The sequence below is a fragment of the Nilaparvata lugens genome, chromosome 5 (assembly GCF_014356525.2).
Source record: "Nilaparvata lugens isolate BPH chromosome 5, ASM1435652v1, whole genome shotgun sequence".
Classification (NCBI taxonomy): Eukaryota; Metazoa; Arthropoda; class Insecta; order Hemiptera; family Delphacidae; genus Nilaparvata; species Nilaparvata lugens.
Genome location: NC_052508.1, coordinates 46,718,712 through 46,745,641, shown reverse-complemented (window position 1 = coordinate 46,745,641; position 26,930 = coordinate 46,718,712). Strand labels below are relative to the sequence as shown.

General features: G+C 33.7%; 1 protein-coding gene across 1 annotated transcript; it reads right to left on the bottom strand.

The window, feature by feature from the left end:
- Positions 1-815: 815 nt before the first annotated feature.
- On the bottom strand, positions 816-5,642 carry LOC111053679. Its single transcript, XM_022340594.2, has 2 exons — positions 3,589-5,642; positions 816-1,489 (listed from the first exon to the last, which is right to left on the bottom strand). The coding sequence occupies exons 1-2, from the start codon at positions 3,789-3,791 to the stop codon at positions 1,279-1,281; spliced, it is 414 nt and encodes a 137-aa protein (XP_022196286.2). The 5' UTR covers positions 3,792-5,642; the 3' UTR covers positions 816-1,278.
- Between the last annotated feature and the right edge of the window lie 21,288 nt (positions 5,643-26,930).

Here is a 26,930-nt window from a genome sequence, read left to right as displayed (position 1 = left end):
TTTAATGCATCTACCCATATTATACTATGTATAAATTATAGATTTCCATTTCTAGATGAAGAATACCACTCAATAAGATATTTAATAACTACGAATATTCTGAATTCCTATTTCTAGATGTACAATATCAACCAATAAAATATTTTATAACCACGAACGTTATCAATTTCCATTCCTAGATGTAGAATACCGTACCAACTAGTCAAATATTAATTTCATAATTTTCCCCAGTATTCCTGCATCCTCCAATCTGATTCGAGGACGTTAAAACCAGGTAAGGTAGAATTATGGATGGAATGAACCTTTACAACTCTCAGCTCTGTTGACAAGTCAGCGATAATTAAATACTGGATATTGTTCAAGTTACTACAGAGTAGACAATATTGGGACTCCTTCAGTGTTGAACGAAGGAGTTTAGAGTGTATCACTGTTTAGAATATATATAAAATGTTCGAATATTATGAAATGTTTTGAATGTATAACGAATTCTCTGTAAAGAGAATCTTGTAGAGATTCTCATAGTAAAGATTCGAAACGATCGTCACTACAAAAGTAAGTGTATTTTCACTTCAAAGTTTTTTTTTTTAATTCAAGTTTAATTTCAACAGTGAAAAAGTATGGATATACTCTAGGAATTCTCTGTGTTCAAAAGGACAATGGGAATGAAGAGAGAAAACTCTTTAATATAACAATTATATTTTAAGTAATACAAAAAAAAAAAAACGTAGAAAAAACTTGACTGAAGCAAGATTTAAAGTACAATTGAAATACTATTTATATACAAAATAGATTAATTACTAATCTCTAGTCGTAATCATTATTAATTAATCACTAATCACAGCTCCAGTTCATAAATACTTACTTATTAAAGCTTGAGCATACAATTTGAAAAACAGTTATTACATTAGACAGTGAATAATATAATATAGGAAATTTAGGAATTGTATTCCTTAAGCGTATAAGTTTTTCCGGCAATACTTTCAAAAGCTATTTGCTATGTATATTTGAAATTATTATTCAGGGGTGCATACAGAGGGGGGTATAAGTTTTACAGTAGATACGGATTGTTACATCATTATCAATATCTTATACATTGGGAATTTTATAAATTTTGGAGAATTATTGTAAATTTTACATAGATAAATAATGAAAGCATAATGAATTGATGGAAGAGATTTTTCTTAATTCTAGATTATGTTTACCGGTTGACTAGGTAGTTTTTTTCAGGAACCGTGTATACTAGTGTACTGTCAGTTGAGACGATTGATGTTCTTATCACTATTGCGAGATGGATGGCTTCGATGCTGGTTTTGGGGATGAGACGGTCTGACTGACACAAAAGCAACCCGTGTAAAAGGTCTTCGGGACTGGGTCTACTCTGTCCGCCATTTTAATCATGATTGTTGAAGTGCCCTGGACACATTCGCGACCCTTCATGCATTTGCCAACACTGTTGTCGTTCTTATCACTCATCTTGTTCGTCTGACACCTGTCGAAAAACAATCAAGAGATTAAACCTCAACTAAAATCAAACTCCAGCTTCCAATGAGCTTGATAATGAGGGATAACACTTTTCAACTTAATTTAACAATATGATATCAATTAAAAGAGTGCTAGAATACTGCATTGATAAAATGTTAGTCATTGTTAATTAACTTTTTTCTAATGATCGCAGTTCGTGATGGAATCAAAATTGATTAATTGAATACTATTATCATAGGATAGAGCATTCCAGCTCCATCATCAAACTGGTCAATTATCTAATCGTCAGTCAAGTGTGTTACCTCAATGTTGGTCAAAATGAGATTTCAGCATCATTATTGGTCAAACTTTTAGACTGGAGAAAAGTGTGTCACAAAAAATGGAGTCATCTGTACTATATTCTAAAACTAGTATGCTATTGAGTAATGCAAGTGAGAATGTTTTTTAAAGATATACATATTAGACGAATGCTGCATTTAAAAGTCGATGAATAGTTAGTTCTTTGTATCCTTTCAGACGTAGATTGAGTGTTTTCCCATTCAGTTTTCCCTCTTTCCTTTGAAATTATGCAGGATGAAGTGAGTCGGCCAACTCTACCGACGATATGCATTCATACTGCAAGTTTGATGTGAGCTCTTGAATATTCTTTCAAATCTACATTGAACATTGAATCTAGAGGGATTTCTGAATGTATATGTCTACTGTTTTTATTAAAATTATATTTTGAATAATTAAATTGAGATTGAGAGTTATTATTATATTTTGAATAAAATTGAAATTTTAGGTAGAAAATCACAATTTAATAATTAGTTTCTATTGTTATCTTCTTTCAGATCTCCGCCTTCAACTCAAATCTGGAGAGTTTAAAGTCTTAAGCTGCTGCTATGCTGCCACTACTGTCATTCTGCAGTTTCCACATGAAACTGTCTAAAAGATCCGAATATTTATCGTAGTCTACTTGATGGAGATGAACCATACTAATGTAAATCATAGCTTTTATTTCATTTACATACTGAAATACTACATGTCTAATCATTTCTAATTGAATATTTGTGGTTCAATTCTACATTACTTGATACATGGTGTATTTCTTCTACGGAGTAATCCGTACCGTAAGTATGAGAATGGTATAATAAATATATTTTTGATTCAATTGCATATGAAATTTTCTTTGAAATCAAATAACCTATCCAACTACCATTGAACTATTGAATTGGGCAATCAAATGAACTTGATTCCAGATTATTCAAATGGAATACAAATTATTGGTTAGTGTGTTGGCCTTCATCCTAGCCACTGATATGCTTCTCGATAAGTTAAAATCTATGAAAGCTTTGAATGAAGAATATAAAAAGGTAAAATTATGAATTTGATTGTTGAGGAATAATCGGAGGAATTTGATTATGAAGCTTATGTCTACACTACATACTATAATTAACATTGTTGAGATACAATTCTCAACTTGAAAAATATAATATAAATTCAATGAGAAAGCTCGAGGACTTTCACAATTTGAGGCATGTTATTAAAGACACAAGATCTAGAAAAATAATAAATTATCTATTTTTTGATGAATGAATATATTTCAAGTGTTATTATTTGTTGAATATTTTTCCAGAATACTTAATTGAAATATTTTTATCAATAGTTAAGGCGAAATAAATCAGTTTTCACCCTAAATACCACTTTTTATTCAAATAAGAATTCTACACTCCAAAAAATATTCTACTATTTTTTTATTGTATGGATCATGTGAGCTCTCGCAATTCAAATCTCCACTACTCTTCATGGATATTTTATTTATGTTTATATTCCAATACAAATTCAAACTCAAAATGCAGTTAATAGTTGCAGTTTCAGCGTTAGAACAGTCTACAATATAATATGATTATTTTTGTCAGGGCTCTATTATAAAAGTAGTTGAGAGAACATCCGATGAAATAAATTGATGAATTCATTATGATGGTGATGAGAAGTGCAAATTCAGAATCTTTTTAAAAAAGTAGATGATTCAATTCAATAATCAAGTGAATTGACTCTATAATGAAATATCGATATTTTTGTATTCAGTGATGGAGAATGCACTAATTCAGAAACTTTTCTCACCTGTATTCAGGCACCACTTCCGGAATTCCACCAGTTGTGACGTTGTGACTGGTGAAAGGGCACACCGTAAAACCATTGAGCTCGTTCATGGTGCGTTCAAACTGGTAATCGGATTCGTAGACGGGGTGAGACAGAATGGCCACTGGACCCACTATGGTGAACAAGATGATCAGACTTATATTCCTCTTTGCACTGGCACACATTGTTGCGAACGAAGGAATGGATAGATAAACTTGGTTGATTGATATGTAAAGAAGATATGTGATCGATGTATGTATGATTGGTCACAGAACGCTAAGTGATCACACAAAGATAGATGATTACGAAATGATTGATGATCGAAGGAAGTAAGATGATCAGCCAACGGTAGATAATTTCGGATGGTCACAAGACAATGGTTGATTATAGATGATTACACGACGACACTTCGGCGTTTGGCGTACGAATGATGGTCAAGCGAATAGGTGAATCCTATATAAGCAGCAAAGAAAGCGAGCACGTTTTCCCGGTTGCTTGCATATGAAATTTACTAACCAAACACATCCTGATTCCTGGAAAGTATCGGCTACAGCAGACGCAACGTCTGTCAGTTACCTTCCGCACACACACTCACACAAATTGTGACTCGTTACACACACACCTACGTCAGTCATCAGTCGGCCATCAAGCCCTGAGGGAGTATCACACCGCCCCGCGTCCCAACAGCTTGGATTCAAGCACAACACGCTAACGTAGAGCATCACTACACATACGTAAAAAGTCTAATCATCAATAGGTCACCTCTTACCAGTATACATAAACATCCCTCGGTTTAATACCACCTACGTACAAGCTTCTGGTTTATGTTGCAGCAATCCTCGATAGATTACACGAATTATTGAATTTGCACACCAATTATCCCAGGCTAATTATATGGTTCCGCATGTAATGGACCACCTTGAGTTCAATCACCGGCTGAGCCTGTTTTATAGTTCGGATTTATGCTTCTTGCGCACGAGCTAAACGTTGCACACGAATTTCATTTCACACGTAAAACAGCGTAATTGAATCAATTTTTGCTGAAGATGATGTCCACATAAAGCATAAGGTTGATAAGCTTGTGCGTCGGTATTGGCGTATATCATCCCTGATGATGATGATGATGATGATGGTGAGAACTGAATGGATTTACAGTTTTGAACCACTGGAGAGAGGTTTTGAAACTAATAAAATGCCGTTTAGCGAAGTTGTTCCCAAGCAAACATCATTCCGCAAGAGATCCGGGAGCACTGTAGCTGAAACAGCTCTATTTTTTGATTTGATACAATTTTATTTGATTTTGTATTACAGTATTACGTGGTAAGGTTACTAGGAGAATGCACGTTTAAATGATTGGAGAGCAAATCAAAAATCAAACAATAGGTCCTGATAGCTAGTCTCATTGATTTGATCGTCAAGCTTTAATAATATGAATATTATTTTACTAATCCTAACTCTCCGAAAGATAATAACTGCTAAGAGAGAATTCCAACATCTTTGACATGATTTTATGCGTTATTTCATTATGTATATATGAGATGAATGTCCATCTCTATCTTAATATAAGAGCACAAATAATAGTACCGATGAGCTCTACAATTGAGCACAGCATGACGTTCGATGCCTACGAGGCGGGTCTTGACTCGACCAGCTTCCAGCTAATGAGTGTTGAATCCTCTACCTTGACTTGAATTATCTATCCTCCAGAAACTCAATTTACATGGAGATCCCGAATACAGTAGAATATTGGTAGAGTTGAGGGAAATTCCCAGTTCTACATGGACATCTTTGTTGCGATCTCTCTGGGATTTCTCATAGGTACTGAATTCGTCGAATTAACCTATAATTTATGCAAGTTGACAAAATCTAAGGATGAGCTCATCAGCATTATCTGCAAATGGGACTAAAACCTCCAGAATTTATAATTCTCTGCTCAAAAGTAAAAAATTAAATAATATTGATTTTGGTGATATAAACGCAACTATGCTCAAATCATTCCAGAACCGATGTATTTTGGTGATTGTTTAGAAATGTGCGGTTTTAAGCCCGGTTGCACAAAAGCCTTGAAATTCACGAGAACCAGTCAGAGAAGGCTATTTTGAAAAGAAGGGTTCTCTGATTGGTTCTCTTGGAATAACTAATCACGGTTAAAATTAAACAGGCGTTTGTGCAACCGGCACTTAGTATTAAGCGAGATTTACTCCATAAAGTTGATTGTTCTTCGGGTCAGACTTGAGAAATCTGTAATATAATAAAGAAGAGAATTGGCTTATACACGTAGGGGAAGGGAAATTCACGAATGACGCATCATCACGTCTCAACTACTCAACGGATGGTTATAGGTCTATTTTCAATTCTTCAAAGTTTCCAGTTTTTCAAATTTTTAATTAGACCATTGCGGAGCACGGGTTACTTGATAGTCAGAAATAAACTGTTCGGTGTCAGGCATCGAATTTTAAATGCCACCTCTCACCAAGCATCATCAATTTGAGTTCTGAGTCAGTGGTTAGGGCCTGGTTGAGCCTATTGAGCCTATATCTAATATTTGAGTTTTTCTCAGTCGATTTTCTATCATTACTGATCTAATTAGAATTCATTCCAGTAGATCAATTATTATCAATCTGTCAAGTTAATTGAACAATTTGGCAATCATAGATCATATATTATGAAAGCATTCACATAATACTATGCAATTCTCGAAAAACGAACAGAAATAGCATGTAGGATGTAAATGAAGAATTTCTTTGTGTTCATCCATTTATGACTAAAAAATACTTGAATCATTTTCTTCTCAATAGCATGCTCTGTTGTGCAAATCTTAGATGTAATGAGGAATATATGAATTCTTTTGAATTACTATTTTTAAGTAATGAATGTTCTATTATGAACGGATTTTCTGTTTGTAAACAAGTTTTCCAAGATAAGAACATGCTAAATTAGAGTAGAAAACTATTCGCCTGACCTTATGAACTATACAAGAATGATAATCATACTTGCAATTCCCAAATACAATTAAGATTCTTCAAGGTAATGTTTTTTTTTTGGAAGGTACTCCATATAAACACACATACCTTAAAACCCAGAAAATTCAATCTTGTAAACAAGGTTATTTCGGGAACTTTTCAGAATTTTTCTCTAAGAGGATTTTCCTTCACTTATCTTAACTGAATATATTTTCATGTTTTGAAAAACTGATCATATCAGACTATTAGTAGAGAGTGGAATTCAGTGAATGTATTCTATTCTCGTGATTCGAAACAACATCCAGTCACAGATTGCGCCAACATAGGCCTGCCATGTTTGACATGCTATACTTATAACTAGTGCGCACATGGACTACAACAAGAATAGATAGAATTGAATTATTGCTTGGAGAGAAGAATATTCACAGACTGTATAGAAATATTGGAGATTACTCATAATTATATCAGAAGAGAATCTGATAGTCACTGAGATTTTATGTGATGTGATGAGATGGTAGAGGATCGATATAATGGTGGAAATGCATAAATGACTGAGAATCGCATATCGACGACGGGAAAAGAGCAAGACAATTATTGACCTGTGATTAAATGGTTGAATCGTCGCTGTCATCCGAATCGCAGTGGTGTGAACAAAGCTTCAGTGACATTCTTGAAAAATAAAAATTTTAAACCATCCTCATCCCTCAAGCATTAGGATAGGGATCGGGACAATTCATATGTTCACCTTATAAGAGGTCCTAACAGAGTTGCAAAGTGAAAAATGGGGTTCCAAACATTCCCTCCAAATTCCTTTGTCAATAAAATTGATCTATTGCTTCAAAAGTGAAGATCTTTCATTCAACAATAAAGCTGCTGCTACTGGGGAAATGCATGAAATAGCGAAATTATGAATGAAATTTGAGACGATTTAATGCTCTATAACCTCATAATAAGAATGGATTTTTTTCATCAATAGTAGAAGAGATATTGGCCCCATAAAGAGCAAAAAATTAGAGGCAACGTGTATTTTCCCAAAAAAAACCTTAAGGTTCGCAGATGGATGTTGTAGAACAATTTGTAAACTTTAATTTTTACTGAATAGTTATGTCCACAAGACACATGGTTTTCGATATTAATATGCGAAAGCCCACATAATGGTATTTTTAAACCACCTCCACCCCCTTATTGCAGTTGATAGGAGTGAGGACTCTCAATATGTTTATCTCATCACTACCCTAAACAGAGCTGCGGGGTCAAAAATTGTCTTGCCAGCTTTTACCTCTCCATACATTTTTGAGCATCCTAGACCACAAGCGTAGTGGAACTTAAAACATCTACAATATTCTAGTAATAAGCAAAAATACTCACAATAAAATTTGAAAAAGGGGTATTAGGCTATATCAAAGATGAGGTTAATTTCTTACTAATCGGATGATTTTCCTGCAGTGGAAGTCACTTTAACATTTCAGTATTCTTCCATTTTCAAGAATAACATCAACGCTTTGAACCAATACTGACGATATCAAGTGAATCTCACTATAACAATTTCTTCGCCGTCAAAATAGCTAGATGCAACCCACACGACACGTAACGATTGCATCGAAAATAACAATTCATTGTATTCTTAAAGCTCTCCATGATTTGTCATTAAGCTCTGAAACCCGATGTATCTTCAAGCTTTCAATACTATAAACCCATAATAATTCAAGCGAAGAATATCAAATATTGCTCACTCTCTCCTCACAAGCCTGAGTACCTGCTTAAAGTCCATTTTAACTTGACTTAAGCATTAGCATGCGAGTACACTCTTAAGAAATATTCAGTTGAGTTTTGTTGGATATTGTTAATCGGGAAGTCCCTGTTGACTCTGTATTTGTCAAAAATTTATAATATTCAAGAAATACAAAGATGACTTCATTGGACACGTAATACAAAGTGTTCACCAACTCCCTATCAATACTCTAGGGCGTTGTTCCTGGGTAAGAAACATATCTAAATATCATACTGTATTAAAATTTTCCGCAAGTCTTCAGTTACTCACAGCGGTCATTTTGCTTTTTTCACTTATTATTTTTTCTAAACATCATGGTTAAACATACGAAATTGAAACTTTGCACAATCATTTATAACAACTAGACAAAGCTACAAAAAATTATGATAATTTTTCAAATTCATAAAACATTTTAAATTTTTGTTTCTTAAATAAATCAGGAACCGTTGATTTCACAAAAAATTACAAGAATAACTTTTTCGCCACACTGCACAGAAAGCAGCTGTTTTCCAGACCCTACGTAGATCTGAAAGACATTGTTTGCAGACGACTCTCGTCTGACGTCAGAACAGGTTTAGACTTACCCTTTCCAGCCGCTAACATGGAACTAAGAAAGGTGATCAAAAAACTTTCCATTATTTGTGTTCATTATTCAATAATTAAAACATTTATAATAATATCATCTTATTGTCATTTTTGAAAGAATAAAAAAGTATAAACTCAACCTCCCACATAATTGAACATCATCTTTTAGGTTATTTAGTCAAATCAGAATAAAAAATAAAAATACTTAGACAATTTCCTGATATTCAGATTACCTCAGATTTGCTAGAGCTATCACCTTCCACTTCTGCTTTCGGAAGTGCTTAGTAAACAACTATTCTCATTTATATATAAATCTATAATTTTTATATATATAGCTATATTTGTTTTTTTTGTGTGTGGCGAAAAATAGCGTTCGCACCATGGGCAAAAATGTTTTTCCGGCTCTCAATCGATTTCGATTGAGAAAAATCTCATTTTCTGCTCTAGGTGCGAAATATAGTCTACTATTTTAGTAAATTTAATTCCATATCGATAAGAACCTGAGCTTTTAAGCTTTCTAACTGAGATAGCAGCTTTAGTGACACCGCTGGGGGTTAGTTGCAGTGCATGCCAAGGCATGCAGCTAAAGTCTGCCATTACAATGCAACAGTCTTGCACCTCAACTGCTTTGCATGTTATTTGTAAGCTATTTTAGATTATTTTGTACAATAATTGATGTTACATATGTTTAGAATAACTGTTATTCACTTCACTTGATTAGAGAAGAATTGAGTAAAGATTTGTTAACAATATGCTTTTTATCTACAATAATACAGACATTCCAATACATTCTGGAATAAAAATACAAAGAAAAAACAATACAGAGGTTGAAAAACATAGCCAAACTTCTTTTTTCAAATTATTTTTTGATTTTGAATTATACATTTAATTGGTAACAATCGGAAGATATTGTTGATCAAAAACTAAAATTCATCATAATCGATTTTTCTTGAAAATCTACTCATTTTTCAAAAATTGTAACTGAGTACTCATTGGTGATAGAGAGTTCCAAATGATCTAGTTTTGTTGATAATTTCATAATCTAAAAAAAGCAGAAGCGAACTTTTCCGTCTGATTACAGGATTTGGCGGAAATGGCTGAAAACTGGAAAATTAACCAAAAATATGAGGTTTCTGGGCCGCTCTGTATCTAACACAAGGTAATTTTGCATTAAAAATTGGTTCTGGACTTCTCTTATGTATCCAAACAATATTATTGAAAAATCAGAACACAATATAAATTGCAAGCTCATCCCCTTTTCTATGTCTATAATGACTGGACTCGACTTCTTCATTTTCATGTCATTGCATGCTTGCGTGTGAAGCGCCCAATTTCCGATGAGACGAACTCCACCTCCAGATCTCTCTGTGGATGTCGGCGTTCCGGATGACTCTTGCAGAATAAACGATACTTCTCAAGACTTTGCTCTGGAACCGTCGAATCACATCCACATTGCTCTTGCTGGCACAGCCCCAGAGCTGTATCTCATACATCCATATGGGTTTCAGGATGGGTTTCAGGTAGATGAGAATCTTGTTGTTCGTAGAAAGAGCTGAATTTCGGCCTATCAACCAGTAGATTCACCCATACCTTATTCCTAATTCTTCTCTCTTTTTTCACGTGTGCTTTCCAACGCAACCTTGCATCCGGAGTCATGCCTAGGTATTTGGCCTCGTTAGCAAATGGAACAAGTTCCCCATTGATGGATAAGGAAATTCGTTTACATTTTCTGTTGGTGAAGTTGACTAGGACAGATTTATTCTCATTTGTTTTTATTTTCCAGAGTCTGACACAACTGGAGACTTCATCAGTTACTACTGGGTACTACTTTGGATTTCTTCTCTTTGACATCGTTTTTATTGCTGACAGCCGACGTGCTTCTTGAAGGTTGAGGGGGAGAAAGTGTTGATTCCATTTTCCTTTTCTTTGATTTACTGGACTTCTGACATACCCACTCCGTGTCCTTAGCTAACTGATCCTCATATGTCGAGTACTGTTGGTTGAAATTATGATCTTTTTTTACTTTTGAAATTTTCTTTTCTAGCTCATCTTTATTTGTAGAGCGAGGCTGTTTCTTGTTCGCCTCCTTAAATAAATAAATCTTTATACAATGACAAGTACATTACAGAATAACAATAATCAAATATTGATTTCAACAAAAATGCGTAGTGTACAGTCAATGAATACAATACTGCTTGCTAAAGAATGAACTTTGATATTATAAATTGAAATAATGAGAATAAAATATTAATGTGAATAAATTTGTCTCAACAAAACTCAAGTCGAATACTATTATAATGCTGCTGCACAATCTGAATGCATCTGAAGTCATGTGCTATGGTACAAGATTGATTGTCACCGAATTGTGCAACGATATAATCAAAGCAAAAACTATAACTGGAGAATTCTCAGGCAGAGAAGTGCACATACCTCGAATGACACTTGATTCTAGCAAAGGTTATCTCGGCTGCACAATACAATAAGACATCAATCTTCAGTGGAGCCTGCATTTGCCAAGACCATTCATTAGGCCCAAGGTCACACTTTTGAAATGGTTGGAGTGTATCTTTCAATTTCAGTTGTTATGCATGGCATGCTATATGTAGCATTTTTCCGAGTCAAGAGGCGAAGTGGACTCAAAGTTCTCCTGCCAAACGAACATAATGACATTACAAGGAACGATGTTTGGAGAGAAGTGTTGACTGAAAATGGAGATGATTGAGGATGATAAAGCTACACTTTAAATCACAAGTGATTAATTTTTATAGATTCACATATTCAAATTTGATCAGATTGGAGTGTAACTGACGTAGCTCATTTGAAAACTAGAGTAAACTATGGTATGTGGAATATAGGCTACAGGGTGAGTCATATACAGGGTGATTCTTGACTATGGTAAAATAATTTGAAACGTGATAGTAGAGGTGAAAATGAGAGAAAAATTCCTATAAACATCGCTCGGAATTCAGTTCCTCTGGTGAAATACATTGATGCTGAATTGTTTGGGGACTAGCTTTTGAAAAACTTATGCTGTATTCATATGGAAAAATATCTGAAAAATTTAAAAAAACTTTCTGGAAGCTGTAGTGTGAGTAGTTTTTGAGAAAAAAGTTGAAATATGCAAAAAATTAAGAAGAAAAACACAGTCTTCTACGTTTGATGCCTAATAACTTTCTTCAATGACCAGTAAACAAATAATTTTTCGCGATAAAAATCGTAGAGAATTTAATTCTGAAAAGAATTATGTAAGCTGTGTAAACTGAATTTAAATAAAATGTATTCTTATGTAGTACATTACGCCACAAAAATTTGCTGTTTTATGAGGAGAGAACTAATAACTCATAGGTTGTAGCTGATTGCAAATAAAACATTATTTCTAATAACAGCTGTTCCAAAACAGCTGATTTATTTTGTTTCAAATAAGAGAATATTTAAACGAAATTATCAGCTGAAAATTATTTTCAGAAATATTTTCGCTCACTGTTGAACAAAACAACAAACTGTAAGTTAGGCCTACTGTAACCGCGCTGTGTTTTTTGTTTAATCTATTAACCAGTGATTTGTGACCATTTCACGTTGCTTTTGTGCTAGGCAGGTAATTTTAGACATTATTCATACTCTGGATTAGATGACATGCATTTAATGTATGAAATGGGACACTGTAATTGTACTGAAGCAAGACGTTTGTATTAAGAGAACTTTCCTAACCGAGTATATCCAAGTTCAATGTTTTTTGCCACTATTCATCAACGTCTGTCTGGAACAGGCTCTTTAATATCCAAAGAGCACATTTATGCAGGCAGACCCTGATCTACTATAACTGTTGAGTTAGAAGAACAAATTCTTAATGAAATTTATGAACATCCAGAGAAGAGCACCAGAGAATTGTCAGTGCAGTTTAATGTCAATTATTAACAGGATAATAAGGTATAATATAACAGGATAATATTGACAGGTTATTTGGAGGATACTAGAAGAGCAACAATTACATCCATACCACCTCCAGAAAGTTCATACTCTATTGCCACGAGACTGTATTCCCCATGCTGGTATTTGCCGATGGTTTTTAGAAAAAACTTGTTAACCCAAACTTTTTAACAACCGTTTTATTTACTGACGAGGCACACTTTACAAGAACAGCTATCGTTAACGTCCACAACCAACATATTTGGGCAGATGAGAATCCTCATGCCATCAATCCTAATCGTTCACAGCATCGGTTTTCAGTTAACATTTGGGCAGGAATCATAGGAGATCATCTACTTCTGTTCGAGCTTCCTCCCAGGCTTAATGGCATGATCTACTTAAAATTTTTGAGAGAGGAGCTATTTATCTTACTTGAAGATGTACCTCTTCAGTTGCGCCAAAACATTTAGTTTATGCATGATTGAGCTCCAGCACACTTCAGGTGTTCGTGAACACCTGAATCACAGATTTCCAAATCAATGGATAGGCTGAGGTGGGCCAGTACCATGGCCAGCTAGGTCACCAGACTTAAATCCTTTGGATTCATATCTTTGGGGACACTTGAAAACCTTAGTATACAATACTCCGATTGATACCATTGAAGAACTCCGATTAAGGATTTTGAACGGAATAGAAATGATGAAGCAGACTCCTGGAATATTTGAACAGGTCCGACAATCGATGAAAAGACGTCTGAACATATGCATTCAGAACAACGGAGGTCACTTTGAACATCATCTTTAGTCTTTTGGTATAAGTTCAATGTCATTAAGATATATTACTTTCATATAAAAATAGAACTTTTCATAAAAAACCGAATATTTTATTTGCAATCAGCTACAACCTATGAGTTATTAGTTCTCTCCTCATAAAACAGCAAATTTTCGTGGTGTAATGTATGTGAAGTGGTAAATCGCAAATCCTTTATAGAGGATGCGATGTTCTTGATATTTATAAGAGCAGTTGCTAAAGTGCTAAATTTGCGAATAAATTCACCAATAGTTAAGGCCGTCCGGCTCGCAAAATTGCTGGGTTCAAACTGCAGCTTTAGCTCAGTGGTAGATACATGAATTTTCCAAATACAATTAATCACCATAAGGTTCAATGACCGGTGATTATTAATTCTTACCGTTGCTTCTATGAAGTTCTTGAAGAATACCAATGAGGAAATCAAAAGAATAGTTGATGACTGATTATCAGTAACCATGTACACAATAGAGAATAATAAAGACCAACTATGGTTTTTTTCTAGTTGATCCTTAAAACGCTTGTCATGAATACAGGTATTCACCAATTTATCCTTCTGAAATTCCTTAGAACTCACAACGCCATTTCTTGAAGCTCTCTGGATCCTTATATGATATAACTGGAACCTTATTAATATAATTATCAATATATTTTTTCTGGCAGACGAATGTGACTATCATCAAAGGATGATAAGTACTGGATGCTCTTAACAAGATCAATATTAATTGATTCAATAATTTTATATGCTGCTGAATATTTTTTCTTTGATACTGAGACAGCCCAAACTGTATATCACGAGATGAATTAGGATAAAATAAACTTCTATGATTTGTATGCTGACATAAAACACAAAATATATTCCCATAATACAATATATATAAAAATTCTTATATCTATCATTTTCTTTAAATAAATTCTTTTCTAATATTTGAATAATTATCACAAGGTTTACTAGCATTCACAATACTTAATACTGATACTTGTACTTCCAGTCAATTCAGAATTCTACAATTTAAAACCTGTCTGGTCTGTAGATTTGATATGACATACTTTGATCAATTAGCAAAAATAATAATTATCAAATTAATATTCAAAACATAAGATCTCAGGGTTTTTTATGAGTTCATGCCGTGCATGGAAGTAAGCTTCCTACATATATCAAATAAACAGCTTACATAATTATTTTCAGAATTAAATTCTCTACAATTTTTATTGCTGAAAATTATTTGTTACTGGTCATTAAAGAAAGTTATGAGGCATCAAACGTAGAAGTCTGTTTTTTTCTACTTAGATTTTTTGCATATTTCAACTTTTTCCACAAAAACTACTCACACTACAACTTCCAGACTAGTTTTATTAAAATTTTCAGAAATTTTACCATATGAATCCGGCATAAGTTTTTCAAAAACTAGTCCCCAAAAAATTCAGCATCAGTGTATTTCACCAGAGGAACTGAATTCCGGGCGAAAACTTTCACTCTGTATAGCTCGCTAATGAAGCGTTCATGAAACTTTTTTTCTTATTTTTACCTTCTACTATCACGTATTTAATTATTTTACCATAATTAATAATCACTCTGTATATGTATGGGAACCCCTCAATAAGTAAGAGACTGTTGTAGATAGGCCTATAATACTGTTACTTGCAGGATTGGTCGAATACTCTACCTTTTGATGTACAACTGAATTTCAACCCCTCATAAGAGGGTGACTTTTGATTGTTGATCTCCATTCAAATTGAAAATATTTCTCTTTTTTCGGAAAATGATAATTTTAAATGTTGAAAATTTCACATGAATAACAATGCTCCAAAGGAATTGTTGCCCGAAGATGTATCAAACAAATAGGTTTAGTTTGTTTTTGTGTTGCTGATAATCATCAATGAATGAGAGATTTTTGCATCCTACTGGGAATCTCAATCCACTGTGATTAGATAGAACCTTTCTATATGTGATAACTATCAAATCATACTATCACTTGGGATAGTATGAATAATTCTGGATAAGACTCAATTTCAATTCCATATTAATTGCTTGCTAATTTGAGTTCACTAACAGTCAAATGATTCTTTACAGGTGCATTGTACATAAAATATTGTTTATAATGTTTAATAATGAATGTTCGAATCAATGTTGATATGTGAAAAAAGTATGGAAGTGACTCTAAAGAGTAGAGCTACCGTACCGTTTTTTAATTAAACAGATTTCCAGCTCTTACAAATTTTGTGAGTAATAGATGTAATATTGATGTATTACAAAGTAGAATTAATGTAGAAATGGGATTAGGTTTTTAAATTACCTTAAATTTGAAATTTAAAGATCTTCCATCAGGAATAGAATGAAACTATTATTTAATGTCTATATCAAGTTGTTATCATATTCATCTTCTATTTTCTATCATGTTGAGAATGTAAATCATGGCTCAACTGAATTTTTACAACAATAATTACTTTTGGTTGCAGGATTTATCCAATAGCACCTAATCATGTTCACTGAAAAGTTTATGATTAGTGTAAAAATAATGACTACAATTCTCTAAATTATGATACAGCAAACTATTAGAATTGAATTAATGTTAATATCATCTAACTACACATAGCACATGAGAATAAAATAATTATTTAACGAAATAGAGAGAGAAATCAAACAATGTAGCCTCAGTAATATAGAAAAATTGAAGTTATCAAATTTGTAGAAAACATTTTCAATTAGTAATAGTAACAGAATATGAGTATTAAAATATAGTTCTATCAAGAATACATTAGGTAGTTTGTTTCTATAACAATATTATTATATTACATTACTATTAAGAATACATTAGGTGGTTTGTTTCTATGACAATTATTATATTCAGACCATAAACATTTAGCATTTGTTACAAAAGTTGATATTGCTACTAAGACTTCGTAATTATGATCATAAAAAAAACATTTGAAATTATAATTGATAATAAAGATAAAAATTTTCTTTTTCAGAACAACAATACAATAGAATGCAGAAAAACAATGAATAAAATACTTTTTATATGATTCAGAGTGAAATAAGAATTTGTAAATAAACATTCTAAGCCAGATAAAAAATATTTTAATTCACGTTTTACAATTTTCAATGCTAGATGGAAGCTCTATATAGGTGGAAACATGAATATTATGTTACATAATGATGTGACACTAAGTCAAGTTTCCAAAAATATGTTTTAGGGTTCCATGTGCTCTACCAAGGAACCAAAATACCTTCTTGCATAAGATTGTCAACAAAATTGTATCTGTTCCAAGCATAAACAAGCTATCACAATATCATATTGTTTGAGATAACATTCTCTTAGATCGAAATCTTATATAGCCTGTTCCTGTTGCAGCATCAACTTCATTGTATGATGATATAATTCATCACACAGGAACAAAAATGCAGTAGAAATCAGTATCATATTTCATTATGAATATCCAACAAACCAAATCTGAGATTTTAAAAATCGGAGCCAGTAGATATTTTAAATTCTGATACAATAACAATAATATACTGAACATGGAAATAGGATTTAATATGAGTTGAATTAATTCAAACAAAACTCAATATCAAAGTTTGTACTGATAAAATTTGTGGAAAGAGGAATGTTAGTTTTGATAAATATATTTTTTAATATTAAGTATGAATATAATATTCATATCATATCAATATGACTATCCGAATCAGATAGTTATAGTTCATCTTGATGTTATTTATAAGTGATGGATTACACTTGAAATTTGAAAAAAAGATTTATAGAATTTTTTATGATGAATGATGTTACAATAAATTTTATCTTCAAAATAATCTATCAATAGGCAATTAAGATATAATCTTCAAAAGTTAGATAGCAAAATTGATGGATCTATATTGTTTATTGAACAGTCAACCATATAAAAACTCACTCATATTTCTATTTGGTTACAGCATTACAGAATTTATTCATTTAAACTTACCATTGAAGAAAAATTACAAAAAAATGTCCAATTGAAAAAAGTCTGCTTATGGAAAATACAAAATTACTACAAAATCGCCAATCAAACATTTGTAAGTAGGTAGGTTATGGTACCTGTTGTAAATTCCATTCAAGTGATAAATGTAATGATTGGATTTTATTGGAAGTCTCAGATTGGAATCATACAACTTTCAACTATTGGAATGATGGATTATAATCTCAAATTAATAAAAAATGATGTTTCATGAGTGGAATGAGATAACATTGTACACATGCATTCATGCTTGAAATGGAGATTTTTTCAATAATATATTTTAGTAATATTTCAAACAAGCATGTTGGTCAAGATAATTATTTTTCTAATGATGGCCAAATGGTCAAAATGATCTATCAATAGGCAGTTAAGATATAGAAGATTATAAAGTTAGATAACAAAATAGCAAAAAAGATAACATTGATGCATCTATATTGTTTAATTGAAAAGTCAACCATATACCGTACAAAATTCACTCAATTTCTATTTGGTTACAGCATTACAACATTTATTCATTTGAACTTACCATTGAAGAAAAATTACAAAAATGTCCAATTGAAAAAAGTCTGCTTATGGAAAATACAAAATCACCAATCATTTGTAAGTAGGTAGGTAGGTACCTGTTGTACCTACATTCAATGTGATAAATGTAATGATTGGATTATATTGGAAGTCTCAGACTGGAATCATACAACTTTCAACTATTGGAATGATGGATTATAATTTCAAATTAATAAAAAATAATGTTTCATGAGTGAAATGAAATGAGATAACATTGTAAACATGTATTCATGCTTGAAATGAAGAATTTTTTCAATAATAAATTTTAGTAATATTTATAATATTTCATACAAGCATGTTGGTCGAGATAATTATTTTTTTTCTAATGCATGATGGCCAAATGAGGTTTGGCCTACAGTCAAAATTACTTAGTTTATGATCATTTCATTGATATTTACTACGATATATACTACGTATAATATTAATTGAATTTGCATGGTAATTGACTGAACGTAGAGAGGTCTATGTTTCAACTCGATTTGCTTTTGCCTGTCTGTATGTAACGCGATTACGGCCAAACGCGTTGATAGAATTCGATGAGATTTAGCAGGAATATTCCTTTTCCAACTGCGTGTCGATGGATAGCCTACACAAGGTTTTTTGAAATTTTGCATTTAAAGGATAATAAATGAAAAGGAAAGGAATTCCTCGATACTCTGATATCACTATTATATATAATCTACTTTGAAGATAGGATCAATCAGACTATAGAATTATTCTTAATCAATCAGCCGACAAGATTATCCATTGCATGCATTACACAGATGTCTGGCTGTGTCTATTTCTATGAGGTTAGGGTTTCAATATTTTTTATGATGCATGCCCATCAGTATCAATATGCTCACATTTAGAAAACAAATTAAATAGGTGAATGAAAATGAAATAAAAAATGATTGAATGAACTGAATAATGCCGAAGAAATTATAATATTCTTGATTGAAGAAAATTAATTTTAAAATAGTTGAAAAATATTTTTATTAGATGGAAAGATTATCACGAAACTGGATAAATCATCATATACGATACAAATTCAAACGTGAACCGAGTTCACTAGTAGTTCTGTGAACAGTAGAACTCACACAGTATTCTCATCCACAAGTACCTAATTGAAACTATAGACCTTATGGAAATACAGCAATAGACTGGCTTCTCCACACATCTGTGTAATCACTTGTCAGCTGATTTATGATGAATAATTCTATAGTCTGATTTTTAATCTAATATTGGCGTATTAAGGAGGCTCCTTTTTCCTTTCATATTATCCTTGAAATGCAAAATTTCCAAAAACCTTTTATATACGTCGACGCGCAATTGAAAAAGGAACATACCTGTCAAATTTAATGAAAATCTATTAACGCGTTTCGACGTGAATGCGCAGCATATGAACATTTAAACATTAATGCCCCGTTTCAACAACCTTGATCAAATATAGCCTAGCCATGGTCAATTGGACCATAGTCGAAATTTGATCACTCGTTCAAACATACAACTGTTCCACCAACCTCGGGATTGATCAAAAATCCGTCGGTCAAATCTCTTACTTACTTTCCGTGTCCAGGATCACCAGTCTTCTATTTTTCTATATATTTCGCTACCAAAATTTAGCCACCTGGAGGGCTTTGTCGTTGCTTTGGAGGAGGTTGTCATGAGAGCAGTTTGTTTCAAGCAACTCGCACTGCAATAGGTGAGTGTAGTTTTGTTCCAGGCCGCAGTCGCAGGCAGCACCGTCCTGAATGTAACCCCAGCGTAGTAGATTTGATTTGCACCTTGTGACTCGTTGAGTCGGTTTAAAGACTTCCAAGTTGTGAAAGGGAGTTCACTACCACAGCTAGCACTTTCTTTCAGTTCAGGAGCGGATTTGCAGTTCCTCCTGCCATAGATCCAACCTTTGTTGTTCAGGTGTTGTGGTAAGAGGTACTGTTGACTGGATGAAACTCCTTCTTGACTTGAGCCTTGTTGCCGTTGGTTGATGGTGAAACAGAGGGTGTCTTGGGTCGCTGATTTGCTTCTTCCGTTCCACTTCTGCTGCGCAACTGTTCTGCGAAGGGTGGTGGTGCTATTCCTATGATTGGGAAAATTTTACCAATGGGTGTGGGCTTGAGACAGCCTGAAATTATTCTCCCAGTCTCATTGACCGCCGTATCAACATGTCTGGCATGTACAGAGTTTGCCCAAACTGGGGCAGCAATTTCTGCAGTGGAAAGGCATAGTGCAATGGCTGATGTACGTAGAACACTGGGGTTAGCCCCCCATGTTGTACTTGTCAATTTAACATATTATGTTATTTCTAGCAGCCCACTTCATCTTTGTGTCCTGACAGTGTGCTCTGTATGACAGCGTTCGGTCCGCTTGACACCAAGGTACTTAGGCCACTCACAATGCTCAAGCTCTTGTTGCATCCAGTTCACTCTAAGTTTTCTTTTGGCCTCTTTATTTCTGAGATGGAAAGCGCACACCTGAGTCTTAGATGGATTGGACTTGAGGTTATTAAGTTTGTAGTATACACCAAGATTTTCAAGGTACTGGCTAAGCTCTTTCTCCACCTTGTCAAAGGTTTTTGCTTGTACAGCTACTGCTGTGTCGTCAGCATAAATGAATCGTTTCACCTTGGGACTGTTTGGTTGGTCATTTGTGTAGATGTTATATAATAGAGGCGCCAGAACACTTCCCTGTGCCAAACCGTTTTTCTGTTGTCTCAACCGGCTATTCTTTCCCTGCAGTGTTACATAGAATCTTCTATTCTGCAGAGTGTATTCAATAAACCTTGTTAGCTTGTAATCTTTGGTGAGGTTATACAGCTTATGGGTCAGCTTTCTATGATTGATGGTGTCGTAAGCTGCACTTGAATCAATGAATGCAACTCCTGTCACCTGACCCCTCTCATAACCATCCTGTATGTGCTGTGTCAGATTGAGAATTTGCCCACAGCATGATCTGCCAGGCCTGAAACCAGCCTGCTCGGGAATCAAGGACTGGCAATTTTTTCAGAGATCCTGTTGAATACCATCCTCTCCATGCACTTGAAAAGGTGGCAAAGTAGAGATACAGGCCTGTAATTTTTACAGTTGTTTGGCTCTTTCCCAGGCTTCAAGAGTGCTATCACTCGTGCTTTTCTCCACTCTTTTGGAATTTGCAAAGTGTTGACGCAGTTATTTATGAAGTCCAGAAGCCAATTTCTTGTTGTTGGTCCAAACTGTTTTATTTGCTCAGTTCTCAAGTCATCAACACCTGCCACCTTGTGCTCTTTCATCTGTTTGATAGCCACTTGCGGCTGTTGCATTGTGAATGGGGTGTCTAAAGAGTGGTTTTCACTTTTCTGTTCTCGCTCAATCGTTGTTCTCATGTTTCTTCCTGTAGTTTTGCCATTCAAGAGGAGCTGATGAGCAATTTGGTTCGCTGTGACATCACCAATGTTCGATTTATTTGTGGTTGGGTCGTTGCTTATATTCTTCAGTAGCTTCCAGGCTCGGCGGCTGTTTCTCTTCATATCCAGCTGTTCAAGTAGGTTGCACTATCTTTCTTTTCTTGATTCTGCTATGAGAGACAGTAGCTGTTCACCGGTGTTTATAGTCTCATCTGAAAAGGGGTCCTCATCAAACAGTTTCCCATAGTTACTAAGAGCTACCAGAGAGTCATGGTCGAGGCCAGCAATGTAGTATACTTGGCATCCTCTTGGAATGTGTTTTCTGGATATCCACTTCACCATGTTCACAAAAGCTTCATAATATTTGGGAATTGGTTCTAGCTTTATTATCTCTCTGTCCAAATCTTGAGCAAACATGTCCCATTCTGCTTTTTTAAAGTTGAATCTTCGTTTGAAAGGGACAGTTTCTGCCTTTATAACAGCCTCTATACTGCACGTTAATACTCTATGCTGTGTTCTGGGAAGGGGACTTTCAACATATTTGACAGTTTGTTTGACAGGTTGTACTATTGCCTCACTTACAAAGAGGTTGTCTGGATTGGACTGGTAGCCTTGTCTCCATCTAGCACTGTTGAAAGAAGGTGGGAGTTTGGAATCATGGATTAGCTTTAGATCATTGTGTTCTGCCCATAACTCAAGGGCTTCGTTGACATCTGTTGTTGAATATCCACACTTGACACTGTGACAGTTGAAATCTCCGATGACTACCTTGGCTTTTCGATTATCAAAATTCCCAGGCTTGATGAATTCAAAGGTTGTGTTTGGTGGCTTGTACACTGAGGTTACTGTACATGATTCAAGCTCTATGGTTAAAATCTCCACTCATTGTTGCAGATGTAGGCAGTTGATCGAATGACAAGGTCAGGCTTTGCAAAAATGGCGCTTCCATATCGACAGTGGGGTCTCTCAAGGACTAGCTCCATTCCGGCTATCTTTGGTCTATAACTAGTAGAGCCTCTATGCGTCTCTTGCAGGACTAGAATGTCACAGTTTCGTTGCTTGCACATGTCCACTATTAAAATTTTCTTCATTTACAGAGAGTCCCTCAATATTCAGTGAGGTAGTCACAAGTGCTGGCCTTGAAAAAGGCCGATTGATATGACTCTTTTTTTATCATTTATTCTTTGGTGATCTTGGTGTTAGAAGGATTGGCCGACTAAGTCATTTTCAGGGGACGCCCGAATGTTTCTTTGTGTGTAGCGTTCGATTGTAAACAATCTTCGTGGAGGCTCATTCTTAGTCTCCCGGTCAAATCTCTGAACAAGGTCAACTCTTGTAGCTGTACTTTTCTGAAGTTGGCTAACATGTCAGCTGGCTTGCTATTGGCTACATGTGATTCTAATACTTGCTCAGGTAATATTCTAGCCTACAAAACTTCCATCTTCAGATAGATCATGATTTTTTGTTTTTGTTGTTGCTGTAGTAATGGATAAAGTAAAAAAGAATCGGGGGAATAAATTTCAAACCCGAAGGAAAACAGGCATTAATTGATATTATAAACAAATATTGTGATGGGTTAGAGAATAAAAAAAACGGATGGTACATCTTTTAAAGAAAAAGAATCTACTTAGGACGTAGTTACAACTGAATTCAATAGCATGACAGCCATCATTAAGAGGTCTACAAAGCAATTAAAGGGATTTTACGAAAATTTAAAAAGGTGGGCGAGACAGATAAATACTGAAGACAGATTGAATTTGTTTAAAGCACAAACAAATGCTCAAGTAAAATTGGTGCTTTATAGCACCGAACTTCAGGTGTTAATATTATTAGAGATAGGGTTGAGCCTCTGCCTAATCCATTTGATAGTGATGCAGGACTCTATACTCCAAAAAGTATGTAAAATTTTGGATTTAAATTTGTTTTGCTCATTAATATTATGTAGAAAATGAATTGAAATGAAATTTAGTATTGTTAAAATGTCTTATTTATAAAATTAGTTGGGCCAAACTTATATGCTATGGTAGCAACGAGTATCATAATGACAACCATCACAAGGGCAAAATACATATTTATACACATCTCACATTACTATTATGAGAGTGTTACTATTATATAAGTGGGAACATCCTTTGACATTTTTATTCGAGTATTTTTCTCACAGTATCAATAATTGGTGCTTTTTCTAGCATTTTCTATCTTTAAACATGGAGGGTTGATAGATTGATCTAGTGTATAACAGATTATTTTGAATAGCTGGAAAAATCGCTCAATGAAAAGTATAAAATCTTTTTATTGAAGTATGAGCCCAATAATGTTACTTGAATGTATTTAGAAAGAGATTTATTGTATTGAGAATCCAGATGTTGGTGTTATGATGATGTAAGTTGGTATCACTGCCTAGCGGCAGATTTGAAAATGTTGTATTATTGTTAGAGAAGGGAGAAAGGGAATTTAGATGTTATATTTATGATATTTTTATGTTGATAAGGAGGAACTTGTTATTGTATTGATAAGAATTAGGGGGGCATATGCAGAAAGAGTCTGCGAGTTGTGGTAAAGTTTTGAAAGTGTTTTTGGCGGATATTTTAGGTTATGTTTATGTGTTAGAGGAAGAATTTGTATGTAAAACATTATTGATTTTAAAAATATTTTGAATTCAAATTCGGGGGCGCTTATATAACAGATTATTTTGAATAGCTGGCAAAATCACTAAATGAAAAGATTTCATAGGTCTCTAGCAAACAGCTGCTTTGTTATCACCGGGTGCAATATCAACAAGTGAGAGATTAGATAATAACAGGTATCCTGGCTACAATTCAAACAGCCAAATAGAAAAGAATTTTATTGCTATTTATTTAATTATATAAAATAATGAATTTTTCGAGGTTAGGCTCTATAATACTCACTGGTCGGCAACCTAAATAATTGGTCAAGCTGTATAATTTGAAATTTGGCCAGACACCTATGGCAAATTTAGTTGTAAACAAATAGCATTCACTTAAGATGTGACCAGAGGATTTGGTAACCACATGGCATGTTATTGTAAAAGAAAAAACAATTCAATAAACCTAAAAATATTTATTATGTCAAAGTAGCATGTATAAAATATGTAAAATAAAAAAAATATCAAGGAAGTGTGTATATTCCATTAGGTGCATGGATACATTTGTGATTTTGGAATAAGCCAATCAAAATACAGTAACTGACTGGCAGTAAAAGCGAGTCGATTCAAAAATAAACCTCATTATTTATCTAAATGATAAGAATTTGTAAGTTATCACTACTCAGTTCATGTACCAGATGTAATTTGAGTGATTATAAAATATAATGTGTAACATTTATGTAATAACCTAGCAGATTGACACAGACTATTTTGATTATGTAATGGCATAGTAGTTGAATATTTAAATAATATGCAAATTTGGAATACAGAAGTATGATCATAGAAGAATAGGGGAGATGAGAGCCCACTTGCTTGCCAGAGGTCACCAGGAACAGCCAACAATTTTAAAAAGCACAAGTCCCTTTGTTAATAATTGTACGTTTAAAAGTTTAAGTTTAAATTCAATAATTTATTTCATATGACTCAGTGAGGCAATATTAAGTCGTGAGTCATACAGATATTTTATTATTCCCTTGGAGAGGACAACTTCGGCCACCAGAAAACCTAAGACGATGGAAGAATTTGGATTGCCATCATCATCTTGTGAATCTCGACATGTGAGTTATATAGTTAGAAAGAAATATATCCAGGGCGCCCTTAGTGCTTCAAGTGAAACAAGATCTATAAAGCTAGCTCGTTGAAAGGTTATTTAAATATTGAAATTAATGTCAAACTTGCGCAAGTCTTGAAACATAAAAAGGGATTTCCATTAATTAAGAACTATATATCAGATTTACATGTTTAAGTATGCACAGATGAAAAATTTAAATTTTGATGCTATAATTTATATGCTCACTCAATCATTCTTTTATTAGTAAATTATAAAGATATAAATGAAGCTCATGTTCACTGGATAAATTGATTTATCTAATCTCCACCAGAGGCCGAACCTTTAGCCCTGAGAAATACATATTAATATATTTGAGATTTATAATTTATTAATTAATTATCTATATTAATTTGGAAAGAAGGTATATGAGATTTTATTCAACAAGCAACAGCAAGTCGATAACTGAGCTGCATAATTTAAATGCATATGATTGATGATTTAAGAAGCACATGGTAACTTTTTGTGCTAAAAGCAAAAACCAAATAAGTGAGCTATCTCTGTGATATTTTTTCGATATTTTTATAATATATTTGTGTCAATTTTTGATGGTGTATCCTTTATTTATTTCCCTATCTCCATGCATGTCCAATCTCGTTATAATTATAGTTAACACAAAAATCAAAATAATCGTGAAAAAGAAAACTGCTGATGAACGCGAATTAGACCGCCACTCCATTGTTCTATTGTCTCGGCTGCTTGGCAGAGCCTGGCTGGAGGGATCATATAAAGCCCCCTACACACTTCCATACCAGACCTCAAGACCAAGACCGTTTGACAAACGGCAAGCCGTTTGGGACGGCTCTACACACTCCAAGACCAGACCAGTCAAGCATAAAGTAGAATACCTTATGAATATTACTATTTGAGTTCCAAATATAGTTTTTGAACTTGAAATAGTAATTCGTAGATAATAGCGAGTAAAAATGAAAGGTAGGTAACGTAACCTGAAAGCTGAATCTCCAAAAAGCTTTTGAAATATGTCTTGATAAATTTTGTTCCATTGACGAAAAATAATGAAGTTCTCATATCTATTTGTGGAAATATGATGGAATTCCCATCAAGCAATAGATTCCATAACATTCAAATATTTTGTTAGCCAATAAGTCTGACGAAAATATTTTAAACACAACATTGGATATAAACTGTGGAAAAGTCAATTGTTCTAGCCATAGTTCTACTTAATGATTTTAATAAACATGTAAGCAATTGAAAATAAAGCACATTATCATTATTATTCATATTTAGTAATATTTCAAATCTTAAGCTCGTGGTAATGCAACTCTAAATCCATATTATATCAATAACTATTGACCAATTATTCAACATGTTATGGATAGGGTACTCAGTACTGAAGAGAATCAATGATAGAAGTCAAGACGTACTACTTAATCAGCACTTAATCATGGTTGAAAATTTCATAAAATTTTATATTTGATTGAGCCGCAAAAAGTATTTTGAAATTGGATTATTTGAAGTTCGATCCAATAAATTGGATGAGGAAATACAATAAAATTGAAATTTATCTTTCTGCATATTTATCTAGATCACTGGTTCCCAATAAGAGTTTATAGAGTTTGAAGGAAGGAAAATTAATGTTT

What these genes read in the sequence shown, in the direction of transcription:
- LOC111053679 (XM_022340594.2), bottom strand. Translation starts at nt 3,791, where the DNA reads ATGTGTGCCAGTGCAAAGAGGAATATAAGTCTGATCATCTTGTTCACC. An exon ending in GAAGTGGTGCCTGAATACAG is followed by an intron (nt 1,490 to 3,588) that starts GTGAGAAAAGTT and finishes GTTTTTCGACAG; the next exon opens with GTGTCAGACGAACAAGATGA.